The sequence below is a fragment of the Sinohyriopsis cumingii genome, chromosome 1 (assembly GCF_028554795.1).
Source record: "Sinohyriopsis cumingii isolate HCF-2022 chromosome 1, ASM2855479v2, whole genome shotgun sequence".
Lineage (NCBI taxonomy): Eukaryota > Metazoa > Mollusca > Bivalvia > Unionida > Unionidae > Sinohyriopsis > Sinohyriopsis cumingii.
The window spans coordinates 20,475,290-20,499,709 of NC_142961.1; the positions used below are offsets into that span (position 1 = coordinate 20,475,290).

Genomic DNA, 24,420 nt, shown 5'->3' on the forward strand with positions numbered 1-24,420 from the left:
ATAGACTGACAGACGCACACATACTTACATGCAACGTCTTGTGTTGACATAGAATTTAAGAGAAGGAGAAAAAATCTCACAAACATAATATTAATCATCACCTCTACCATCCAACCCATACACACTATCCAAAAAAGCCTTGTGTTAGTGTAGAGTTTAAGAGAAGGAGGCGAAATACCATCTCTTACACCTAAAATATACTATCACACCACCTCTTCCATCCAATACCCAATACACACAATCCAAAACACCTTAGTTTAGCTTAGACTGTAGGAGAAGGAAATGAAATCTCACAAACATACTCTCAGACACTACCTATACTATTCAACACCCGAAACACGTACACTTTCCAAAACGTCTTGTATTCGTTTAGAATGCAAGAGAAAGAAATGAAATCTAGCAAAATAATACTCATTACATCACAAAATATACTATTTATCACACCAACTATGCCATCCAACATCCCAGATGCAGTTTCACAAACGTATTACCCTTTCTATCACAAAAGTAACTATTCATGGCACCACCTATACCATACAATACCCCATATAAACACGCATACACACCATAGAAAGGCCATGTGTTGGTTCAGAATGTAAGATAAGGAGATGAAATTTTACAAAATATTAAATCCCTTACACCACATAAATTTTATCCATCACAGCATCTATACCATCCAACATTCCATTACGCACGTTATCCAAAACACCTCTACCCCATCACTGGATGATGTGAGTGTGTGCTTGTGTGAGTATTTAAGTCACATTCTAGCAAATCAAGATACAACAATGACGGATGATCAGACTGACACATTTTCCCACATGCAGCGAGTTTATTAAAGAAATCTACCATTTCAGTTTTGGGTTAACACATGAACCAGAATAATAGAGAGAGGCCAGTGAGAATATTCATACAGTATCAAGTAAAAAACCAATAGAACACCATTTTTTCAAAATTCATCACAAGCTTGTTGAATAGTCAAACTCGCTTTTTACTGATCTAGATCATTTTGCCATCGATGCACATTGCGTTTCATAGCTAAAGAAAACAGATAACCATAATGTTCACAAAACTATCCATTTTATCATCGTTTCGAGCATATTCTCTATAAAAACAAATCACTAAATGTTCTAAACGATATCCAAGATTGCGTCGATGAAGAAAATACACAAAATATTGTTTTCACAAAATGGAATATGTTCCTTGTAATCTCACGTTATTGAATCGAATTGACTGGGTATTTATTTTCATAACGTCAATGATATATTCTTCCAAGGGCGGGAATTCATACGAATCGAAATAGTCACATTGTGATTGTTACCGTCTTCCTTCTCATCGATGCGTTGACTCTCCGAAGAAGTAATTGGAGGAAATGAATGGTTTGGCTAGTATTTCTAACACATTACCGTAGTAAGTATAACATTTTCTTCAAAAAGTATGTCCAGATCTTCGCACAAGCAATGCTTAGCCAACAATTTACACCTGATTTTTTTCTTGAAAATTCTGCAAAGTCATTCGCTTTACTCATATAGTCCTTACTCTGTTCTATAAGAGTTTCTAAACCCTGGATCTCTGAAGAAGTCAGTGGAGGGGAGGAATGGTCATGCAAGTCTTTATACCACTTTTTCAACACTACCTCTCCACTCAGAAGAACCCAAGCATGCTTCTGATACTTTTCCAAATTTTCATGTTCCGTCATATTCCATCCTGACATGTACTAATTTGTTAAAGTACTAAATAAGAATACTCCTCAAACATGAGCCCTATAATGTGTTATGCCAGGTGCTTAACATACCTCTTAAAACAATAAGAAAATACTACAGAAGAGATAGTCAGAGAGACAGACAAACCATTCAAAGACATCCTCGTCACCAGTTTCTAGTGATTGTTCGTATTTTTCCATGGCTTCTAATAGTCTAGAATCATTTTTATCAAATATTGATTTCTAGAGTATTATCAAATTATGCATACAAGATGACGTTCACCGTGTTGCCCAGATCTTCTGCAAGCTAAGTTCAACACGAAGTTGGCCGGATTGCATAGGATGGAAATGTTCCTCGTTGCTGCCTTGGTCAGAAGTGAAATCAAAAACCAACAAAGCATGACCTCCTGCATAATTGTCTTACGAAATGCCGTGACTGCTGTTGGTACCCAACTCTCACATGGTTTCGTACAGGGACAAGCAAGATCTCAAGTAATTCTTCTGGTCAAAGTTCAGTTTGAATGGTCTAGCACACAAGGTCTGACCATCTGGACAGACTTCGATCTTGAGACTCAAATATTGAAACTCGGAAGGCCTCTGGTCGATATCTTCATTGAAGGCTGCATTACTGACGATGCCAATGATTAAATGTTTGCTTAACTATCCATGGAAAAGATGATCTTCGATCTTGGATCAGAGTCAGCGGCAGTGGTTAAGATTTTCACGTCTGCAAGTCGCATCGGATAATCTGTGGTCATTCTGCTGAAAGTGTACTGTTGTCATTACCCACAATAGGCTACACCAGCACAATAGGCTACACTACCACAGTAGGCTACTCTACCACACGGCGCACGTAGAAGTTGGCTTCTTTGATGATGGTTTTATACTCGTTCAAATACTTTTCTTGCAACCACATGTACAAATGCAAGCGATCCATGATTTCTAAACTGCGCCCTTGTTAGATTTTGTTTCCATGTTCGCTGAATCCAACAATGTGAGGATCGTCAGCTTCTATAACCGCTCTGTCGTTGAACTTTTCCAATGTGTCAGATGGGAGTTCTTGGCTTCTTTTCCGCACGTCAAGAGATTTTCTAGGTTCGCTCGATAAGGGTAAGTATCAATGATGCTGACCAGTTTGTTTTGTTATTCAAGCACAAATTCACTTCGCTGAATAATGAATGTATGAAACTGTTCACGGTAGCTACTCTAGCATCGCCGCCTGGATTGGTGTTGTGAGTACTTTGACCTTTAAGTACAAAAAGACTGCTATTCCTATCGATGTAACCTTCGGTCTGTCCTTTGAATTCAAATTTGATAGGGGCGGTGGTAGTCAAAGACGAGACGGGATGAAATTCTATCCATTTGGGATTCTTGCATCGTCATCATGGTAGGTTTCATAGCGAACAGATCTAGTTCTGACTATATGGCAAGAACCTCGGTAAATCATTTTCTTAATAATCAAAGACGTTTTATTCTCTTGCTGTCTTGTTGCTCTTCTTTTTTTCGTCTTTCACGCAACATGTTTATAAACTCTGGAGGGGTGTCTACGTCTCTTTCTGCCGTGTCCTTTCTATGGCGTAGAAAGGGAAGGAATGTTTGGGCTAGAAGCATGCGGAGCATTTATAGGGGTATCTCGGCAAGCCAAAAAGTATTTTTCCAGTTTGAAGCAACGCTTTTACCGGCTCTCACAAATGCTTCTTTAGGAATTTCTTTGTCGATTTTGACATTTTGGAGAAAAACAATTCCGTGCGTCAATGCGGCATCATTAAAAGAGTGAATCATCGTGTCACCATCGGTTTTAAGAAGTGAACTATTGTACGAAAATCAGATTGCAGCATCTCTCCTAAACCATGTCCTCGTAGTCGAACGATTCCTCGGTACAAATGATACATGACTTAGTCGTCAGAGAATCTTTTTCGAAAATGTAGTTTCATCATGACTTTTCCTTCCAGGATGGAATATTTTGTCCAAAGTCTTCTTTTATACTAATGTTGACACTGTAGAAATGTGACTTACTGACAAGCCAATAGTGAGGATGTGCAAATTCACGGTGACGGTGATACGTGAAAGGAATGACTCCGAGTAACAGCGCAGCTGTGTTTCCAATCACATGGCACTTTAACATATCGGAGTTCACAAAGATCAAATCATTCGTTCAATTTCACCGGGTAACGAAAATGCTTGTAAAGTCGATCGTTGTTGCTGATTTCTTTTGAATTCAGGGCTATATTGGTGTGTCCATATAACATTCCAAAAACCTTAGAAAATATGCGATGGACAATGTTTTGGTATCGGAAAAAGTCATAACCAGAGGACAAACTATTTTATGGTGCTCGATCAGTACGTTCCGTTTAAATTTGTTTAGAGCTTTATCAAACTGATCGTTGAAAATTACAGCAATATTTCTCGACCAGATGTTGAGCACTAAAATAAAAGCTGCAGGAATTTTCGTGGCATAGATGCTCAATTGAGGATTGACTGGGGCTGGTGATTTGGATTGGTAAATGAGAGGATCGTTTCTATCCAAGCATTTTTTCCACTTGTTTGTTCAGATTTTTGTCCAGGAATGCGGTTTGATCACCACTGGCATTCATGACTTGCATAGGATAAATGATTTCTACCAAAGCGACTTTCCACCAAGTTTCGTGATCCAATTGGATGGCATGTCTTAATTTGGCCGTGAAACAACATAAGGTGTTCTTGGTGAATCCATGTATGGAACTGTATCTAGATAACTTTAAATGCAGTTGGTTATTAATAATTCCAGAGTTTGTTTTCTGAGGAGTCACTCAAGGTCAAAGGAGTTTCCAAATGTTCCGAAAGAGGACTGCTGATGTTGCTGTGACTGACGTTGTTGGCAACACTACTGTTGTTACTACCTGTCGAATATTTCAAGGAAAGATTAGTTAGAAGGTAACCGATGAAAATACTAGGCAAAATGGTCCATAATTGTTTGTCTCCTTGCAACAAACGAAATTGGTGATGGATGCTCCTATAACACAATAGATCACAAGCATTTTGCATGAAAGATGTTTGCGTTTTAGGCATACGTTCTCCACACCACACCCACAGAGGTTGCTTTTTGTAGTCGTTGCAAATAGGAACTCTAAGAACGAGCGGATTAGGTTACTGTGTTCAATGGCATAGTGGCTACTTCTTTTTATAGGCGATGACTTGTAAAGCGACCATTCAAATATTTAAACAAACGCGGTGGGTATCCTTTCTAGCACAGTTTCACTTCTTTGACTTGGCGCGTGCCTACATTAAGTGTTCTTAGGTCGAGAATGCTTTCGATGTTGTATGCCTCGCCTTCCGTTTGAGTCACTCGTTATAACTCAGGTATGCAAACATTTCCTTTTAACATTTCCCTGTCAGGTCTCCCAATTGATATGCGGCAGGACGGATTCCACGCACTTATCCTGTAACAGGAAAAGTTCGGTGGTCCAGTTCGGTTTTGTAATGTACACCCCATCTCCCGCCTTTAACGGGCAACGTTTCTTGGGGACAGAAGAGGAACACGGCCACTCGTTTTAGGGGCTCACTTCCTCGGGGTCACATCCGATGCTCTAATTGTCAGAATGATTGTAAGCTTGGACCAGACGCTGTAACACGCCGATGTACTTCAGAGTGTGTTGGTGTGTAAAATGTCTCCACACGTGTTCTTTTAAAGTACATTCAAAACGTTCCACGACACTTGCTTCGTTTCGGGATTATCGGTGGTGAAAAATGGATCTTTCTTCTTTATTTCTTTTTGGAAAGCTTGCTTCAGATTTGCGGGTGGGTGGGTGGTGGCAATGTAGTAACTTGTTTTTTTTATGTCTATTTTCACTTCCGTCTTCCCTTCTTTATTTGTATCTTCTGCCTGAAGAGTCAATATCATCTTTTTGACCTAAGCTTTTTCATCTTAGCATTTTGGAATAAGATGTTCTTAACATGGACGTTGAACATTTATGAGACGGGAGCAGACGGTGTTTAAAACGCTTCTCATGTCTAGTCATTTTCATGCTCAAACCTGGTAGCTGCGTCTGTCTTTGTCACGTTCGGATGGTTCGTTTTTCATCAAAGCATTGAAATATGTCAGAGTCGGTTGAGCTGTTTTGCATAAACCTTTTGGCAAAAGAGTTGAAGACGTTGCAAGACCTGGCCGTACTGTTCCTCCTCGTAATGAAGTATCGGTCCTTAAAATGTTGCCATTTATATACAGACCGATATAGGCGAATCTTTACGGTCAGTTCTTGTGGATTGGAAGTCGCGCTCGCTTCTGGTACAAGATTCGATACATGTTTCCAAAAGGCGAGTGACGATTTGTGAGCTGGGAACCGCACAATGTTATGTGGGTAGTAAGTGGTCACGCTAAAGTGTTGATCCTCTCCAGACAGCAAAGCTTTCAGCTACCAAAGTCAACCACTTGACTCGATCGATGATCCTGCGTCAGTCTTTTGACTTTGCAGACGGTAGGGAATTCTTCTCGTTCGTCTCGGTATTCGTAACCGTAATTGTTAGGGCCGCCGCTAGCAAACATCATGTCTTCGTGGAGCTCATCAATCCATACCCCTAAGTGGCCAGCTTCGACGGTAGGGTGAGCATGATGAGGAAGATCAATGTAAATGCAACTGTCAATGTCAACGTGCAGGATACGATCTACTAACAGGTATAAGTTTTCGTACAATTTTAATCGAACGTGGGCTGTCCCGTAGGAAACAAAGATGACATTTCCAAATTTCTGGGCATGTGCAAACCATAGTTCTTCGTAAGTTACCAGGATGAAATCTTTGCCAACGACGTCTATGTGTTTGAACATATTTCATTTTTCAGGGATCTGCCAAACTTCTCCGTCTTGGCCAAGCACCGTCGTTCTGCCATTTTTTCGCACAAGCAATTCAACATCACTTGGGCAAATGAGCGTCTTCGTTTCATTTCGACGAGGTCTAAAGTGATACCTGCGCTGTAACGGTCCTCATCTTTGAATTTATCTTGGTCATTGGTAGTCTGACACTAAGAAGGATAGTCGCTGATTTTTTGTTTGAGTTACTAAAAGGCATATAAGTAGCCCGAGAAAATGCCATTCTGGGTGGTGTAGTCTTTTTGGTACTTTTCTGTTTTGAGAAAGTAGTAACTTCCTTACACTTATAAGGCCCAATATCCGAGTTCAAGAGCGCAAAACAATTCCATACTGACATACGTTCCTGTCAAAGTGCGTTCTTCCTGGCTGTGATGACGATGATGATCTTGGTTACAGGTTTCGGCACAAGCACGGCACAAAGGAAACATCCGTTTTCCCTGGCAATGGTAGGGTAAGACGGGATGGTACAAGTGGGTGGGAGGCAAGACTTTGCATTTGATGTTATTGTTATCGATGTGTTTTGTTGAAATTTCAGGTTTGTCTTGTTGGAAAGAGACAATATTTGCACAACCAAGGATACAGCGAACACACGTTGAGGTATTTTATTTCTTCTCCTTCCTCCTCGTCCGCATTGGACAGCAAGTATATGGCATTCGTTCCTCCTCTGTATAAACTGTCGCGTGAGTCTAGAAGGCCCACCTCGTTTAACTTTCCACGATGAGCTTAAAATCGGGATAGTCTTCAAACGTTGATCGTAGTCGTGCTCCCACATTTTCATTCATTTGGTATCCTTTTTTCTCTAACTTCAGGCGTCGTTAAAAAGTTTTATCGTACAAATTCATGGTGGGGTCTAAGAATTCATTTTTCATGTGATGTTGAGGGAAACAAATGGAACAAAATTGAAATAAGCCTTCATTAAATTCATACACGATGTTGCGGTCTTCTAAGTCCCAGTCATCCACCGAATAGTATCCAATAATCTTTTCGCCTCCTCCGTTTCTGGTATGTTGGATTAATTTGTCTTCTTTTTTGCACAAGTAATTTAACCAGTGCACAGCGTTGGTCGAGTTTCAAAGTTTGATGAACTAAGACGTTTTAGGGTGTATGATGGCTATGGTGTTCTTGGGAATGAATCGGTTGCGGTCCACTAAAGTACAGGCTTTTGGAAAGGTAGAGGCTTCCTTCCAATGATCGATTCATCCGTGCTCTATAAGAAGTTGTCGAAATTTTCCAAAAGAACTCCGTAAAATGTACTTACAGTACTTTAACATTTCTTTCTAAAGACCAATGTGTCCGAAACGTGTGAGCGGTATCAAGCGTAGAAGGCTTCTCTTTGTTAGGCATTTTTAGGCATTTGACTCAAATGCATGGCGAAATAACCCATGGAATCTTTAAACTGTACCGGTTACATGTTCATGTAGATAAGTTTAGTTCGGAATCCGTTCATGGTGAATAGGGGGCCTTCGGTGCCTTTTTCTAATTATTTCAGAAGAAATTGTCCATCGTATATCGAGAAATTGTGAACCATCACCGTGGCATAGTGTTGGCAGTCTCTATAACGTTGAATGTTTTCTTCATCCCATTTTTCGTCAGTAGGGATTAAGATCTATTGGGCGAAATCGGGAAGTATATTGGGTCCTCGAAAGATTTGTCAAGTCCTCCATGAATCTTGCTACATTGGGGTCAATGAAAAAAGATTCTTGAATGCGCTTCTCGCATGCTTGATGAGCGACGCAGAAATTGTGAATGTCGGTCTCTTGCATACATTTGAAATAAAAAAGATGACATTGCCTTTCTTGTTTTCATCCTCCTGTCTAGATTTATATTGTTGGATGTAGTACTCACGTTCAAAGTCCGCATGAAGGGCGCAATTTCAGTAGTTCGCAAGCACTTTTCATTTTGTGTCAAACGATGTTGTAGTACTTAGGGCTCACAAACGTTCGCTTGCAAGACGAATACTGAATTCACTTTTTCCTTCGGGAAGGCATGGCTTAGAGGTTTAAGAACCCTGTCAACTCTTTCCTCATTGGATGTGCTGGTCTCGACTGCAAAACCCTTGGTCGCATTTCTCACAGGAGCATATGTGACTGAGGAATCCACTGATACTGGAAATCGAAATGTTCTTCGTGATGATAGCTGTGAATGAATTTTCCGTCTGGATAATAGGGGCCTCGAAACAGCAAGAGTTCTCGTACCACTTAATGGTATACTTTGAACGTGTAGGGTGGAGCCCAAACTTTTTCAGTCGGTGCATTTCAGGAATGCCACAGGCCGTGTCTTTAGATAGGCCTGTCTGCTTCTTTTCGTTATTTGGCTCCTATTATTTTTCTCCCATTCTGTCGTGTCGTTCTTGTCGGCATATGTTCTTCCCACGACGATGGCCCAGGCTAAACACGTCTAGTCTTGAGTGTTGTTAATTTGAACGATGATGCGCTTGGTGCAGCGGCTGTCGCCCACCAATAACACTCTTCTACGTTGGCCACCACATTTCGGAGATGAAACGTGGGTGATGTAAAATGTAACCTTGCCATCGGTGAATTGAAGCTCGTTGTTGGATTGCTGAACGTGCTGAACCTTGTCTATGACTTTGGAAGGTGTCAATTCTGCCGGGGTGTTAAACTCGATTCAAGCGGATGACTTCAAACTATTGTGATAAATGGAAACTCTCAAACGATCGTCTTCTTTAGCTTGGTATTGCTGTTTCGGTGTGGTTAGCCATGAATCCTATAATCCGGTGATGAAACTTTCTGATTTCTCGAGCGGTACTTCGGGCTTGAAATCTTTAAACTTTACCCTGAAAGTCAAAGCTGCGGTTCTAAAGTTTCGGGAGGAGCGTTTTTCCGTCTCTCGAATGTAATATTAATTTTCTGGTGTAACTGACTGACTTTCGTTATAGGTAGACTCCCTTGATCTGTGGGCAGGCGTGGAAGGTCTCAATTCAGGCTCGCTCAAGTCGTCTCCAAATCGCTGGCATGGATTTGAGCCAACCCTTCCACTCGTGTGTGAGGCGATATGCCACGTCGTTGTCTCGTACGTTCTTCTACTCTTTTACTGAAATTGTGAGATCTTTCATCTTCATTGCAAAATTTTATTTCACTAGTTTCTACACGGACACCATATATATATATATATATATATATATATATATATATATATATATATATATATATATATATATATATATATGGGGTTTCTGATACGGTTTTCACCACAGTTTGAGGCTATAAATAGATACTAGGGTTTTCCATTGGATTTTCCCACAAGAGAAGAATCCAACCGACCATTTTCTAGGCCACTCATTTGCTTAGAAAATATATACACTTTCATTATTGATACATTTTGTTTTGTCTTTGTGTTCCCTAAAAGTTTGTTTGTGAATGTTGCCAACTGTTTTTGTTTTAACTTTCAGCTAACACAAGGCATTTTGGATAATGTGTGTATAGCATATATAATGTGATGGATAGAAGGTGTGTGAGATTAAACGTATTTTGCTTTCATCCCTTCCCCGTTCGTTTTGATAGCTGCTGAGTGAAGACCAAAAAAGGTTTTATGTATTGTGTATATGTTTGCTTTTTACGTAGAAAACTTCAAGTTTTGTCTGTGTGTTTGTTTATGTTTACAACTCCAACCTAAACCCTGACCCATTACCCTTCCCGTTTGACCCCATACACACTTTCTGATCCTCTAAATATATTTGACCTTATCCTGACGTTTGAACCTATAGATACCACATCTTAAACCTATAAGCCCATTTAACACTGAATTTCCAATACTTACCAATAGTAGCGTGTATGAAGGTCAACTCTAAAAATGTTGCTAAGTCACCGCCCCAACTGAGGTTACCATTAGACCCATCAACACTTTTGACCCCATAGTATCATACCCATTTTAATTTCCTGTTAGAACCCCAAGTGTCCCTCCCATGTCAATTTCTCGTATGACCCCCAAGGTTCTTTATTGACCCCCAATTGTCTCATATTACTTCTCATATTCAACATCCGGCAGCAAATAAAATCTCGTTGCCACAAAAAGACTTTGTGAAAGGATGAAAATCCAATAGATAGGATAAACCATTTCTTGTTGCAGTTTTAACTCATGTCTCTGGTGAAAAAATAAGACAGAGTTTCATGCTAATTATGGACGTACAATTAACAAAATTACATGCGACCTAGAAAGCCTAATGTATCTACCTGCTATCATGTAGCCAACAACGATTGCGCATGTATTTCTCGCAGTAATACTTTCCATCCTGTAAAAATCAAAAATTAAGATCATCTTGAAATGCCCCATGGAAATACACTTGTAACTGAGAAGACATTTCGCGTTTAGATATCATTCATTTAAACTTCTTCAGAAAAATTTCTGAACAAGAAAATGTTGCACTCATTCTTTTTATCGGAAACTTTCATTCAAAACATGTGTATGTTTACGTGGATCTTTAATTAACGACGGATCATTATTTGTTATTTAGATTATCAGCTAACATGATTGACAATGTTGCACCATTCCCCGTTTAATGTAATGCATATAAATAAGAAAAGTGAAAACTTTAATATCCGATAAACTTCATATTTCAGATTACATTTAACTAAACATTTTTATTTCCGGGAGTTTATAAGACAAGCGTTTTCCTCCTTTCACCATCCACACTGCCTTCCCCTCCTCGATGACTTTAATTGAGAAATGGGACCAGTCAAGGTAACATGACAAATATATAAATGTTCATGTGAGAACAAAATGACGTATTATATGTATGATGTCCAGGATGTGATCTTGAAGTATGATGTAGACACTATCCAGGATGTGACCTTCAAGTATGATATAGACACTATCCAGGATGTGACCTTGAAGTATGATATAGACACAATCCAGGATGTGATCTTAAAGCATGATATAGACACTATCCAGGATGTGACCTTGAAGTATGAAATAGACACTATCCAGGATGTGACCTTGAAGTATGATATAGACACTATCCAGGGTGTGACCTTGAAGTATGATATAGACACTATCCAGGGTGTGATCTTGAAGTATGATATAGACACTATCCAGGATGTGATCTTAAAGCATGATATAGACACATAGACACTATCCAGGATGTGATCTTGAAGTATGATATAGACAATATCCAGGATGTGATCTTAAAGTATGATATAGACACAGAGACACTATCCAGGATGTGATCTTGAAGTATGATATAGACACTATCCAGGATGTGATCTTGAAGTATGATACAGACACTATCCAGGATGTGATCTTAAAGTATGATAGAGACAATATCCAGGACGTGATCTTGAAATATGATATAGACACTATCCAGGATGTGACCTTGAATTATGATATAAACACTATCCAGGATGTGATCTTGAAATATGATATAGACACTATCCAGGATGTGACCTTGAATTATGATATAGATACTATCCAGGACGCGATCTTGAAATATGTTATAGACACTATCCAGGATGTGACCTTGAAGTATGATAAAGACACTATCCAGGATGTGATTTGGAAGTATGATATAGACACTATCCAGGATGTGATCTTAATGTATGATATATACACTATCCAGGATGTGATCTTAAAGTATGATATAGACACTATCCAGGATGTGATCTTAAAGTATGATATAGACACGTACCAGGATGTGATCTTAAAGTATGATATAGACACGTACCAGGACGTGACCTTGAAGTATGATATATTGTAACGTGTCGGGGGTGGGGGTGTCAAGGCCTAATGAAATGGAATCCATAGACAGCTCAAGCTTTTTTCATTTACTAGATCTCTCCTACGTATTGTTGTGTCAGGAAATTATGCTTTCAACACAAAAGTTCTTATTCAGACTATACTAGCACAAAACGAAACAAATACATAGTCAACACAGTGTATTATAGGCTTTCAGGTTGATATGTGTTTTCTCACGCAAGATTTATTGTTCATATTCAAAATGACGAACTATAATATTTGCAAATGTGCAGAATAAGTACAACAGAGGTGTGATAAAGCATGTTCAAACGACAACAATGAGATTAATGTCAAATAGCAGGCGAAACTCAGCATAAACGTTCAATTAACATAATCTCTAATTCCAATAATCCAAATTCCCAAACTAAACTTGCACAGAAATATAAATTAATAGTTATCAAAATGTGTTCATACTGCGTATCGCAGTGGCAGTGGCCTTTGTTCGTGAAATCATGGTTCTGAACCAGACCTGGAAAGTGTTTTTAAGTCAAATGGTAATTATATAATTTCAGTCTCGAACCGGATGTCAAAAGTGTGCATCTTGATTCAGTGATTCTCAAACTGTGTGCCGCGGCACACTAGTGTGCCGCGAGAGATTTGCAGGTGTGCCGTGGGAGTTTTGAAAAATATTTAAAAGTGCTAGCATTTTGAAACCTTGAACATATCGAAAAATTAAATGGTAAATCAATGTCGCAAAAGTTAAAAAGTAACATATATAAAAACGCAATCTCTGTCAGTCTGTCATTCATTGGTTCCTTTCGTAACTACAACGAAACTACAACTCTTACAACCGAAGAAGAAGAACAGCTCATTGATTTAAAAAAACGATACATTTTTTCAGTCAACATTTCCCGAAAAGAGCTTGGATGAGTTTTGGATCTCAATCAAGAAGTCATATCCTGCAATCAGCTCAAAAGCAATCAAAGTAATTCTGCCATGTGTGTCTTCGTGGTTTTGTGAGTTTGGATTTTCAGCATTGACTGAAATCAAATCGAGAGAGAGAGAGAGAGACTTCTTAAAATCGACGATGAAATGCGCGCTTGTTTGTCAACTTTGGAGCATCGCTTCAATCTGATTTGCTCTCGAAAGCAGGCACATCCTTCACATTAAATTTAAAATTAAATATATATGTAAAAATAAATAAGTTCTTCACCACAAAAATTGTTGAATCTTTTCAGGTGTGCCTTGAAAAGTTTTAGATCTTTTTGACAAAAAAGTTTGAGAAACACTGAGATTCTTGATTATGGTTCTACACAGTTTGTCGTTTTGCAGCGATACAGTGTTGAACCGGATGTCAGTGTGTCACGTGGTTTTGATGCGCTAATGTATGTCTTTTAGTAGCTGCAAAATATTTAGTTGTGTCGTATATATTATCTGGACATCCAAATAACACAAAAGCTACAAAATGGATGGAAATTTGCGATTTGAAAGTAAATGATACATGTAATTGAATAGAACAATGCCTATCGGAATAATGATTTTCCAATAGCAGACTTATGTGCTGCTGACGATACAGTGACAGTGTCGTCTGTCAAAATCCCTCTGTGGACATTTGTATCTGACATTACGAGGAAAATAAAAGTTGAAAAGAACTTGAGAAAGGTATTATAATCATTATTATTAAGAAAGTAGTGTGTCTCAACTAATTAGGTTTATACTGGAAAATGACCAATGAAACATCATTCTCAGCCAGTGATAGGCTGTGTGTTTGAATCCACTCGAACGGTAACAATTAAGAATTATTATATGAATCTAGAACTAATGCACTTTTAATAATTTGATGTGTTTATAGTAACTAGTCCACCTTGCAATCAATGCTCGAAGACATTATCTGTCGAGATCAAGAGATAGAGGGGGTGGAAGGCACACGGAGAGAGAAGGTGTAGAAAAAGAATTTTAAAAAATAGGCCTAAATAAAGAAATATGGGTCTGAGTAACACACATAAGGGCAGATATACTTCATAAACACTTCCATCATTGGATTTATTTTCAAATACCACTAAAGATTATTCAGAACTTTAATGATTAGGACTTGTGTTAGAAATTCTAGGATTATTTGGGATTTAATCAGCAATACCGAAAGTTAACATTTTTTACATTCTCACTTTGTATTTTATGGAAATAAATCGTTTAATGAATTTTACAAAACTTTTAGGTTTTCGCTTTTTCCTGTTACTTAGTTTAAGACCTTAGAGTTGTAAACAATACATCCATCCATCCTTCCATCCATCCATCCATCCATCCTTCCATGCATGCATGCATGCATGCATACATACGTACGTACGTGCGTGCGTGCGTGCGTGCGTGCGTACGTACGTACGTACGTACATACATACATACATACATACATACATACATACATACATACATATATCTGTGTACTGAGAATGAAAGTAAATTACCATATTGGCTCGTTGCTAAGGTGTCTTTGGAATATAAGGACATATAAGGCTAGTGTGACGGCTACAACGACGTGAACATTCGATATCATCCTGAAATTATATATGTATAATCACATTGAATTAATATCTTTGAATGACTGGAAATAAACCATTTATCAATGTTAATCATTTCAGTCTTAGTCCAAGAAAGGGACAAAACCATTTGTAATAAAAATGAACCCGTCCATTTTCTTTATTATGAAGAAATTTCAAAGTCTGCTTATACGTCAAATTAATTAAATCTAAATTATTTTGGATATAGATATACGTATATTGTTTGAACAACTGTTTTGTGGGAAATTAAATACACATATTTTACTATTATATTACCAACGGTAGAAACATCTATTGCGCAGAATAGTTGTGTTTAATTTTCATTTCTGTTAAGTCACTATAGAAACTGCTGGGTGAAAGGACCAATCCCACAATTCAGTTTTTGACGCGGGAATAAATGAATGAGCTTTAAAAAAACATAAAGCGAAGTGAGATCTGTTTCGACTGAGTTACCTGTCATCCCACTCCATCCTGGTATGATAAGGAAGAGAACTGTACCGGTCGGTGATGCAGCGGGAGAAAGCGGGACACACTATACGAAAGATGAAAAGAAAGACCACGCAAGTCGTCAGCATGACGACGGTGTAGGAGGCGTCAAACTCCAATGTTTCAAGTACTACCATCGTGCAGCTATCCTTTGTAATGAAGTTTGGTCTTGAACTAATAGAAGACCTGAATGGAAAAGGACGATTTTATATATAATTATCTCTCTCTTTCTGTCTCTCTTTTTAATGATCATCAACAAAGATTAGAGTTATAATTTTGCTACAAACTGATATATTTCTTTGATATAATCATGTATCCAGCATGTTGTGTGGAATCCAGGGATAAGCGCATGTATATTTACAGGCCATTACACAAGTGGTGTGTGTGTGTGTGTGTGTAATTTGGTTTTCTAATGTAGCTTTAACATAGCCTCAGAAACATAGCATTATGTCCCACCCAGACACATCCTGAAACCAGACCGACCAGACCTAACACTAATCTCCTAATGCTCAGCGCCAATCGAGGAAGCTGCTAGTACCGATTTTATAAATCTTTGGTATGAATAGGCCGAAGCTCGAACCCACGACCTCGCACATCGGAGGCGGACTCTCTAATCACTTAGGACACCAGAGCGGTCTCATAATTATGTATTAACGATTCTGATATCTGCATCGATCAATATGAAGTCCAAGGTTACCTTCAGACGGACATTTAGCAGATGAGATTGCTTCATGTGTATTCATGCTTTATAGCAAGAGCTAACAGCCACAAATAATATCATGGAGAGAGAGAGAGAGAGAGAGAGTTTACCTCCGAAGACCTGTCACTTAGCAAGTCTTTGCTTCTCCGTCGTGTTTTAATCTATACTCCATAGTAAATCTATTCGTTTTACTCTCTCTCTCTCTCTCTCTCATCGTTTCATTTGCTTTTAAAATGAAACCATAGTTGGAATTAAGAGTTCAATCTGTGTTGATCTAGAAGCATGAACAAAGGTACGATAATCGAAAATCAGTTGCTAGAATTATCATAAAATTTACGTTATATATATATATATATATATATATATATATATATATATATATATATATATATATATATATATATATCAGATATAAATGGCTAGCATACAAAAATGAGGTCAAGGGAATGACCTCAAAGCAATTATAGGTGATTGCCCATTCAGGTGGTTACCTTTCCCAATAGGTAAAATTATTTACTCTGGGTTCAAGGTCTATAAATGTTGCTTTGAGTGGATTATACTCAAATGAGCGTAATCGGGAACAAATATTATCGCACCCTTCACAAATTATAGCTAGTAAAAGATGATGTAACAAAATTTACTCAGAGATTGAGATAGCTGCCTGATGCGATCACTTATTTAAACCTAGTGATGATAAGTATGGAATCGGCCTGGGTTTAGAACCAATACTATATTTCGGGTGAAGCTATCTGAGGTCATTGGGTCAGAAATCATCACGATACTTCTAGTCTTACTCAGCTATTATATATGTGACTAAAATGAAGCAAAAACAGGACACTTACCATAGTTAAATATACAAAATGGTCGAAATATTTCCACTAGGTCGCTGGCAATATAATGTACAAATTACTATGTTCAAATCGCCACTCTTGACGCATGGCAGGAATGTGAACTTTATTGTATCTACATACAACCTGTCAAACAACGCCCCTTTATCAAATGACGCTAAAGAGATACAGGCCCTTTGACCACTGAATCTATTCCCTCGCCATAGCGAGCGACAAAACACTGCAAGCCTTGACACGCTGTGTGACTACTTCATAATTATAAACACATTGTATGATACAGGTCAAGACTGTAAACTAACAATGGACGCTGTGTAGTTAACATAACTATTATTCAGTTAGAAAAGCTGAATTTTTTCGCGGAATATTTTTTTTCTATACAAAAGGTCAAACATTTCGTGCAAAACTGTCTTTATATCATGAAGATTTGATAATCCAATACTCTCAAAAAGTCGTGAGAAAGTATCACGTAGCACATAAAACGTAAAAAGTGTACACTCTGTCCAAACTTATTGAAGGACTGAATAAATTAGTGTTATGCAGAAACTTGTTCTGATTAAACATCTTTCCTCACGAAGAAACTCGTTCTGATAAAACATATTTCCTCACGAAGAAACTCATTCTGATGAAACATATTTCCTCACGAAGAAACTCATTCTGATGAAACAACTTTCCTCACAAAGACACTCATTCTGATGAAACATCTTTCCTCACAAAGACACTCATTCTGATGAAACATCTTTCTTCACGAAGAAACTCGTTCTGATTAAACATCTTTCCTCACGAAGAAACTCTTTCTGATAAAACATATTTCCTCACGAAGAAACTCATTCTAATGAAACATATTTCCTCACGAAGACACTCATTCTGATGAAACATCTTTCCTCACAAAAACACTCATTTTGATGAAACATCTTTCTTCACGAAGAAACTCGTTCTGATGAAACATTTCTTCACGAAGAAACTCGTTCTGATGAAACATCTTTCCTCACTTAGACACTCGTTCTGATGAAACATCTTTCTTCACGAAGAAACTCGTTGTGATAAAACATATTTCTTCACGAAGAAACTCATTCTGATGAAACATCTTTCTTCACGAAGAAACTCGTTCTGATGAAACACATTTCTTCACGAAGAAACTCGTTCTGATGAAACATCTTTCCTCACTTAGAAACTCGTTCTGATGAAACATCTTTCTTCACGAAGAAACTCGTTCTGATGAAACACATTTCTTCACGAAGAAACTCGTTCTGATGAAACATCTTTCCTCACTTAGACACTCGTTCTGATGAAACATCTTTCTTCACGAAGAAACTCGTTCTGATAAAACATATTTCATCACGAAGAAACTCATTCTGATGAAACATCTTTCTTCACGAAGAAACTCGTTCTGATGAAACACATTTCTTCACGAAGAAACTCGTTCTGATGAAACATCTTTCCTCACTTAGACACTCGTTCTGATGAAACATCTTTCTTCACAAAGAAACTCGTTCTGATGAAACACATTTCTTCACGAAGAAACTCGTTCTGATGAAACATCTTTCCTCACTTAGACACTCGTTCTGATGAAACATCTTTCTTCACGAAGAAACTCGTTCTGATAAAACATATTTCTTCACGAAGAAACTCATTCTGATGAAACATCTTTCTTCACGAAGAAACTCGTTCTGATGAAACACATTTCTTCACGAAGAAACTCGTTCTGATGAAACATCTTTCCTCACTTAGAAACTCGTTCTGATGAAACATCTTTCTTCACGAAGAAACTCGTTCTGATAAAACATATTTCTTCACGAAGAAACTCATTCTGATGAAACATCTTTCTTCACGAAGAAACTCGTTCTGATGAAACACATTTCTTCACGAAGAAACTCGTTCTGATGAAACATCTTTCCTCACTTAGACACTCGTTCTGATGAAACATCTTTCTTCACGAAGAAACTCGTTCTGATAAAACATATTTCATCACGAAGAAACTCATTCTGATGAAACATCTTTCTTCACGAAGAAACTCGTTCTGATGAAACACATTTCTTCACGAAGAAACTCGTTCTGATGAAACATCTTTCCTCACTTAGACACTCGTTCTGATGAAACATCTTTCTTCACGAAGAAACTCGTTCTGATGAAACACATTTCTTCACGAAGAAACTCGTTCTGATGAAACATCTTTCCTCACTTAGACACTCGTTCTGATGAAACATCTTTCTTCACGAAGAAACTCGTTCTGATAAAACATATTTCTTCACGAAGAAACTCATTCTGATGAAACATCTTTCTTCACGAAGAAACTCGTTCTGATGAAACACATTTCTTCACGAAGAAACTCGTTCTGATGAAACATCTTTCCTCACTTAGACACTCGTTCTGATGAAACATCTTTCTTCACGAAGAAACTCGTTCTGATAAAACATATTTCTTCACGAAGAAACTCATTCTGATGAAACATCTTTCCTCACGAAGAAAGTAACATTCTTGATGAAGAATATTACTTTCTTCGTGTGCATTTTTCACGACAAAGTTTTCACTAAGTTTGCACATTATTCACAAAACAATTCACTTTTGTCGTCAACAGCTGCATCGATGTGCAATGATAACGTTTGTGGAGAGCTACGTTCTTCATTAAGATGTTTATTTTTCAGGAAAAAGTTTTCTTAAACAAATTGCATCCACGTGTATTGGCAATATTTTAACAACAAAAATAACTCCTGTGATTTTTTAAAATTTTTGGTGACAGGTTTGCATCGACGTGTACAGGCACTGTCTTCTAGAAAAGGTAACATTTTCATGACCACTGCACTTTTCACAACTTGTTTTCGTGAATGATTTGCCTGTGCACATAATAGCACGTTTTCAAGAAAGTGACATTCTTGGTGAGAAAGGTTAAATTTTTTCTTTGTCTTCAGAACTGTTTGCATCGATACAGACAAATCATTTTTAAAAAAAATAATGTTATTGATGTAGATTAAATAAAGAAGTTGAGAAATAACAATAGTTTGCCGAGAATTTACCAAGCGTTACCCTAAAAAGTGCTTCTCCTGAAATTGGCGCAGTCTGAATAAAAAAATGCAATTTTATTTCCTTGAAAAAGTACACTAGAATGTTGACGAAAATTATACAGGATAAAGGTGGAGCTTTCGTGAAAAAGGCACAGTCATCATGACGATTCCACAATCTTCTTTTAGATGGGAAGATGATGGAAAGATGGGTAGAATAACAGAGAATAATGGTGATGCTCTTTGCATATTAAAAGTAGGCATGGAGCTTTCGTGAAAAAGGCACAGTCATCATGACGATTCCACAATCTTCTTTTAGGTGGGGAGATGATGGACAGATGGGTAGAATAACAGAGAATAATGGTGATGCTCTTTGCATATTAGAAGTAGACAAGGAGATTTCACTATATCAATGTGATCATTCAAACAGTACCTTTTAGCGCTCGAAAACCTGTACCACCAGAAGGAAGTGATTTTGTTATGACATAATTTGAATCATAACCTTCTTCTCATCTCTTGCTATGAGAAGGGATTACTCATAAGTTAAGAAATGTCTTTGTCCATGGTTAGAGAGAGAGAGAGAGAGAGAGAGAGAGAGAGAGAGAGAGAGAGAGAGAGAGAGAGAATTCAGGCTCTCTAACAAGGGTGTCACCAATAACCGTGAAGATACGACTACATCTTGGGGAACGAGGTACGGAATCGCTGTAAGGAAAAGACAGAGCTGGAGCAACGAATTCTTTATATATATATATATATATATATATATATATATATATATATATATATATATATATATATATATATATATATATATATATATATATATATAAAATGCTAAATTCTAAAGATACATTTATAAAGCCTTTATATTTAAAATACAAGAAATACATATAAACTTACACTTTCCCATCGTGCTTACCAGCTTCATTGTATATACTGATTGGTAACTTTTAGAATGCAATATAGATAGTTAAATCTCGATTAACTTCATGATATCCAACGAGTATAAAATTCAATACTTGCGAGTAATGCAACGATCATTTTGAAGAAATGTATCGTGCAAAAATAGGATACTAATTTGGAATAGGTTACTAAACATTACTCAATATTACTTAAAGAATCTTTTATTTGCAAATTAAATCTAAACATGAAGTTGGTAGCGAATTCATCTTTTCCAATAATACATACCGCAAATACAATTAAACATTCCATTATATTATAATATAAAATATAAGAACTCACAAAAATGTTGGAAAATATGAACTTTACCGTTAAAGTCTCAAATATTAAAAAGTACACATTATTTAAAGAAGTTTGCAAACGCAAACGATTCTTACCTGTAAGGATAATACAGAGCTGTTCTGACTGGAGCAACGAATTAATTCTTCGTAAGCCTGATTCGCTATTTATACAGTTTTTTCGTTTGCTAAGTGTTAGTGAGAACATGCCCCTTTGAACTTTTCCATGGCGATCGTGTGAACCATCTGCGCAACGCATCCTATATTGATATATTAATAATTTTCATGTTCTGCAGCTTTCCTCCAGATCTAAATTGATGACATTTAGATACGAGCGAAATGTATTTTGTGCTGACAATTGTTGATTTTTAGTTACGAGCAAAATGTACTTTGTGCTGATAAATGTTGACATTTAGTTACGAGTGAAATGTATTGCATATTTTGTGCTGACAGTTTGTTGATATTTTGATGTATTATTGTATGGGTTTCTGCACCTGTTTGTAAAGTGCGATCTTTATAAAATAGCATACAGTTATATTACACAGATATATACATTTTATCTCCATACATTTTAGTGGAAAATTATTTTCAATATAAATTAATGAAAAATTACTTTTAATACAATTTAGAATAAATTTCAATCGTAATAATTTTACTTAAAAGTTCTGTCCTAATAATTTTATTTTTCTTACAAAGAAATTATTGATGATAATAAAGATACAAAGCTCCTCATTAAAGATCTCAGACATAAACGTAATGATTTGATGATAATTTCCCCTCCCACCCCCCCACCCCAGTTGATGAATAACGGTGTATTCAGTTAACGGATCAGGCATTTTAGAGAAAAAGTTAAAATCTGCCCAGACAAAAATAGTTTTAATGAAAAAGACATCTATCATTCCCAGGAATTTGTTATAATAACTTGGTGATAGTCAATCTGAAAAACAAGAATATCAAACTTACCAAGTTGATCAACGGTGACCCGACTGTTAGATTTAGCTAATGGCTAATGTGTGAATTTTCCTACCAAAATGTTGAAAAACTAATATGGCGATGGAACGAGACTGCTCATGACTACATATAAATGCACTGTGCTTCTCTGTCGAAAGAGACAACTTTTAAAGCGGCTTGAAAGATGACTTCATATCTATGACACTATTGACTATCCAGAGGATAACATGCCATTGGTTTGGACTGTTCAGTGGAAATAGAAAGTGCTTTTTTGGACATGCGTGGTGTGTTTGGTTCATGTAACCATATGCATTGTCAACATTCATAATTCGCAGATCATGAATCAAAATACAGTTCAAAATTTAAATTCTTTGAACGAACTTATACTTTGGCACCTCCACCCTCTTTTAGATCACGCCAGTATGTTGCCAACCATATTATGTTGTTGCCGAATATGCTGCTATGCTGCCAACCATGTTGCCTTTTTTCCAATCATGTTTCATAATCGCCATTTATGTTGCTAAACAGTAAAACTAACAGATCCTCAACACTGTGAAGTTTTCCGAATATTACCTCCAGAAGAGGCTTTTACCGAATTTAGTATTAGTATCACCCCTATGATTGTAGTAAACTTAATACATTATTTTGAATATCCCTCCTTCTTGCCCCACATGTATGGCTTATATTTATTATGTTATCCATTCCCATCTTTCCACTATTTGCTATGATTCTACTTATAACCTTATTTATCTTAAAATCTTATATATATATATATATATATATATATATATATATATATATATATATATATATATATATATATATATCAACCAACTTATGCTTCTTCAACAGATTTTCCATTTCATGTTTAACAGTTCTATCATTTGTGTTAGTTCGAATGTTCTATCGATATTTATCCAACCCACTCAAGTCCCCTCCCATTAAGTTTTCCACCGAATAGTCATTTAGCATATTATCTATAAACTCTTGTTTTTTATTTGCTGAAGAAGAAAAAAATTATTATACGAAAATTTTCTATATGTAACATTTTCCCTGCGATAAAGACCTCTTCATTTATATTTCCCAATCTAAATCCCTTCTATTCTGATTATTGTTCCCCCACCCCGATATCATCCTGTTTGTAATAATTAAGAATTACAACATTTAGTTTGTTTGTCTTCTACTAGTTATTTGGAAAAATTATTATGAGTTTCTTGTACTAAAATCATATTCAGTTTCCTTAATTAATTTAAATATTTTATCCCTATAAATTCCATTCGTATTTATTGAAGCTATACGGAAGTTTTTTCCTTCCATTTTTTCATACCAGGTTGCCGCATCTCATGATACTATTCTTTATTAAAGTTTATAAGTTTATGTTTATGGTTATTAAACAATTCAATGATTTATCTATTTGCAGGCCTTTTGCCTATTTTGCTGGGGGGAGCGCACCCCCCCCCCCCATGACTACCACTGTTAGAGTTAACATTTAGTTCGTCTTTTACATATGTCTCCGTGTTCTCTGTCTCTAGTTCCGTTTCTTCTATTTCCATGTAAATTTTATCATTGTTTTCGTCCTCGTCCTCGCTTTCACTTTCTTTGTCCTTGTCTATTTCACTTTCAGTGTCGTTTTCTGTGTCCTGTCTTTATGAATCATTTTGAGGTTTTTCCGCCCTCTTTTTTTTTGGACAATTGTTGTCATCCTTTCACTTTGTGTTTTGTGATTCTTTCTCCTCCGGCAGTGTATTATCACGGCCCTGGGAGGAGCTAGACAGAGATTGTAACATTTTCCTTTTTTTGAATCTTATTTTGGGCATCAGTGTTGATGTCAGTGGCTTTAGTCCTTTCGGGGGGGGGGGGGGCGGGCTCACCCTCCAGGGAGCTCTCCTCCTCTGTGGATACGTAGAATCTGTTTTTGGACAATATGTCTCCTCACCGTTTTGTTAGGGCTTAAGAAATTGTCCCATTCTAGACTTTTTCCAGAGTTTTCTTTCTTTTCTCCTAATATGGCCGTATCATCCATCTTGGGGATCTCTGTATTGTGTGTACTATCTAAATGTACCGTCCCTGCTCTCTCAGTGTTAGTTGTCACTATATTTTCTTCTGTTTGTTTAGGGTTTTCTGACTCTTTTGCATCAGTTACAATGTCCTTTGTAGTTGTACTTTCTTTCCTAACTTGTTCAGTTAACTTTCCTATCTCTGTTTGCATCTCATTATTTTCCTTTTCGTTTAAGTTCATTTGATGTGAATAGAGAATTAGTGGTGTGCGACTTGCACTTATCAAATACATTTTCAAATTATCGTGAACTCTATTCACGCAACAATGAACACAAACATGGATCAAACAGCTAGTTATGTTTAAAAAGTTTGAACAAAGCTGAATACATGCTTTCAGACTAGGCTTGATGCCCGA

General features: G+C 37.1%; 1 protein-coding gene across 4 annotated transcripts in view; it reads right to left on the minus strand.

Annotated features, from left to right (window-relative positions):
* The window catches only part of LOC149806524 (TLC domain-containing protein 4-like), a 31,018-nt gene extending 9,744 nt beyond the window's left edge, over positions 1–21,274 (minus strand). Inside the window, exons 1-5 of one of the 4 annotated variants that reach the window (XM_089975139.1) lie at positions 21,156–21,274; positions 20,460–20,520; positions 15,242–15,460; positions 14,696–14,785; positions 10,736–10,794 (exon numbers count right to left, since the gene is read on the minus strand). In XM_089975139.1, coding sequence (XP_089831265.1) covers positions 10,736–10,794; positions 14,696–14,785; positions 15,242–15,460; positions 20,460–20,520; positions 21,156–21,264 — 538 coding nt within the window. In that variant the 5' untranslated portion in view covers positions 21,265–21,274. Of the gene's footprint in view, positions 1–10,735; positions 10,795–14,695; positions 14,786–15,241; positions 15,461–16,816; positions 17,590–20,459; positions 20,543–21,155 lie in introns of those variants that run through there. The other 3 variants (XM_089975376.1, XM_089975295.1, XM_089975216.1) reach the window with 3 other exon arrangements.
* Positions 21,275–24,420: the final 3,146 nt, after the last annotated feature.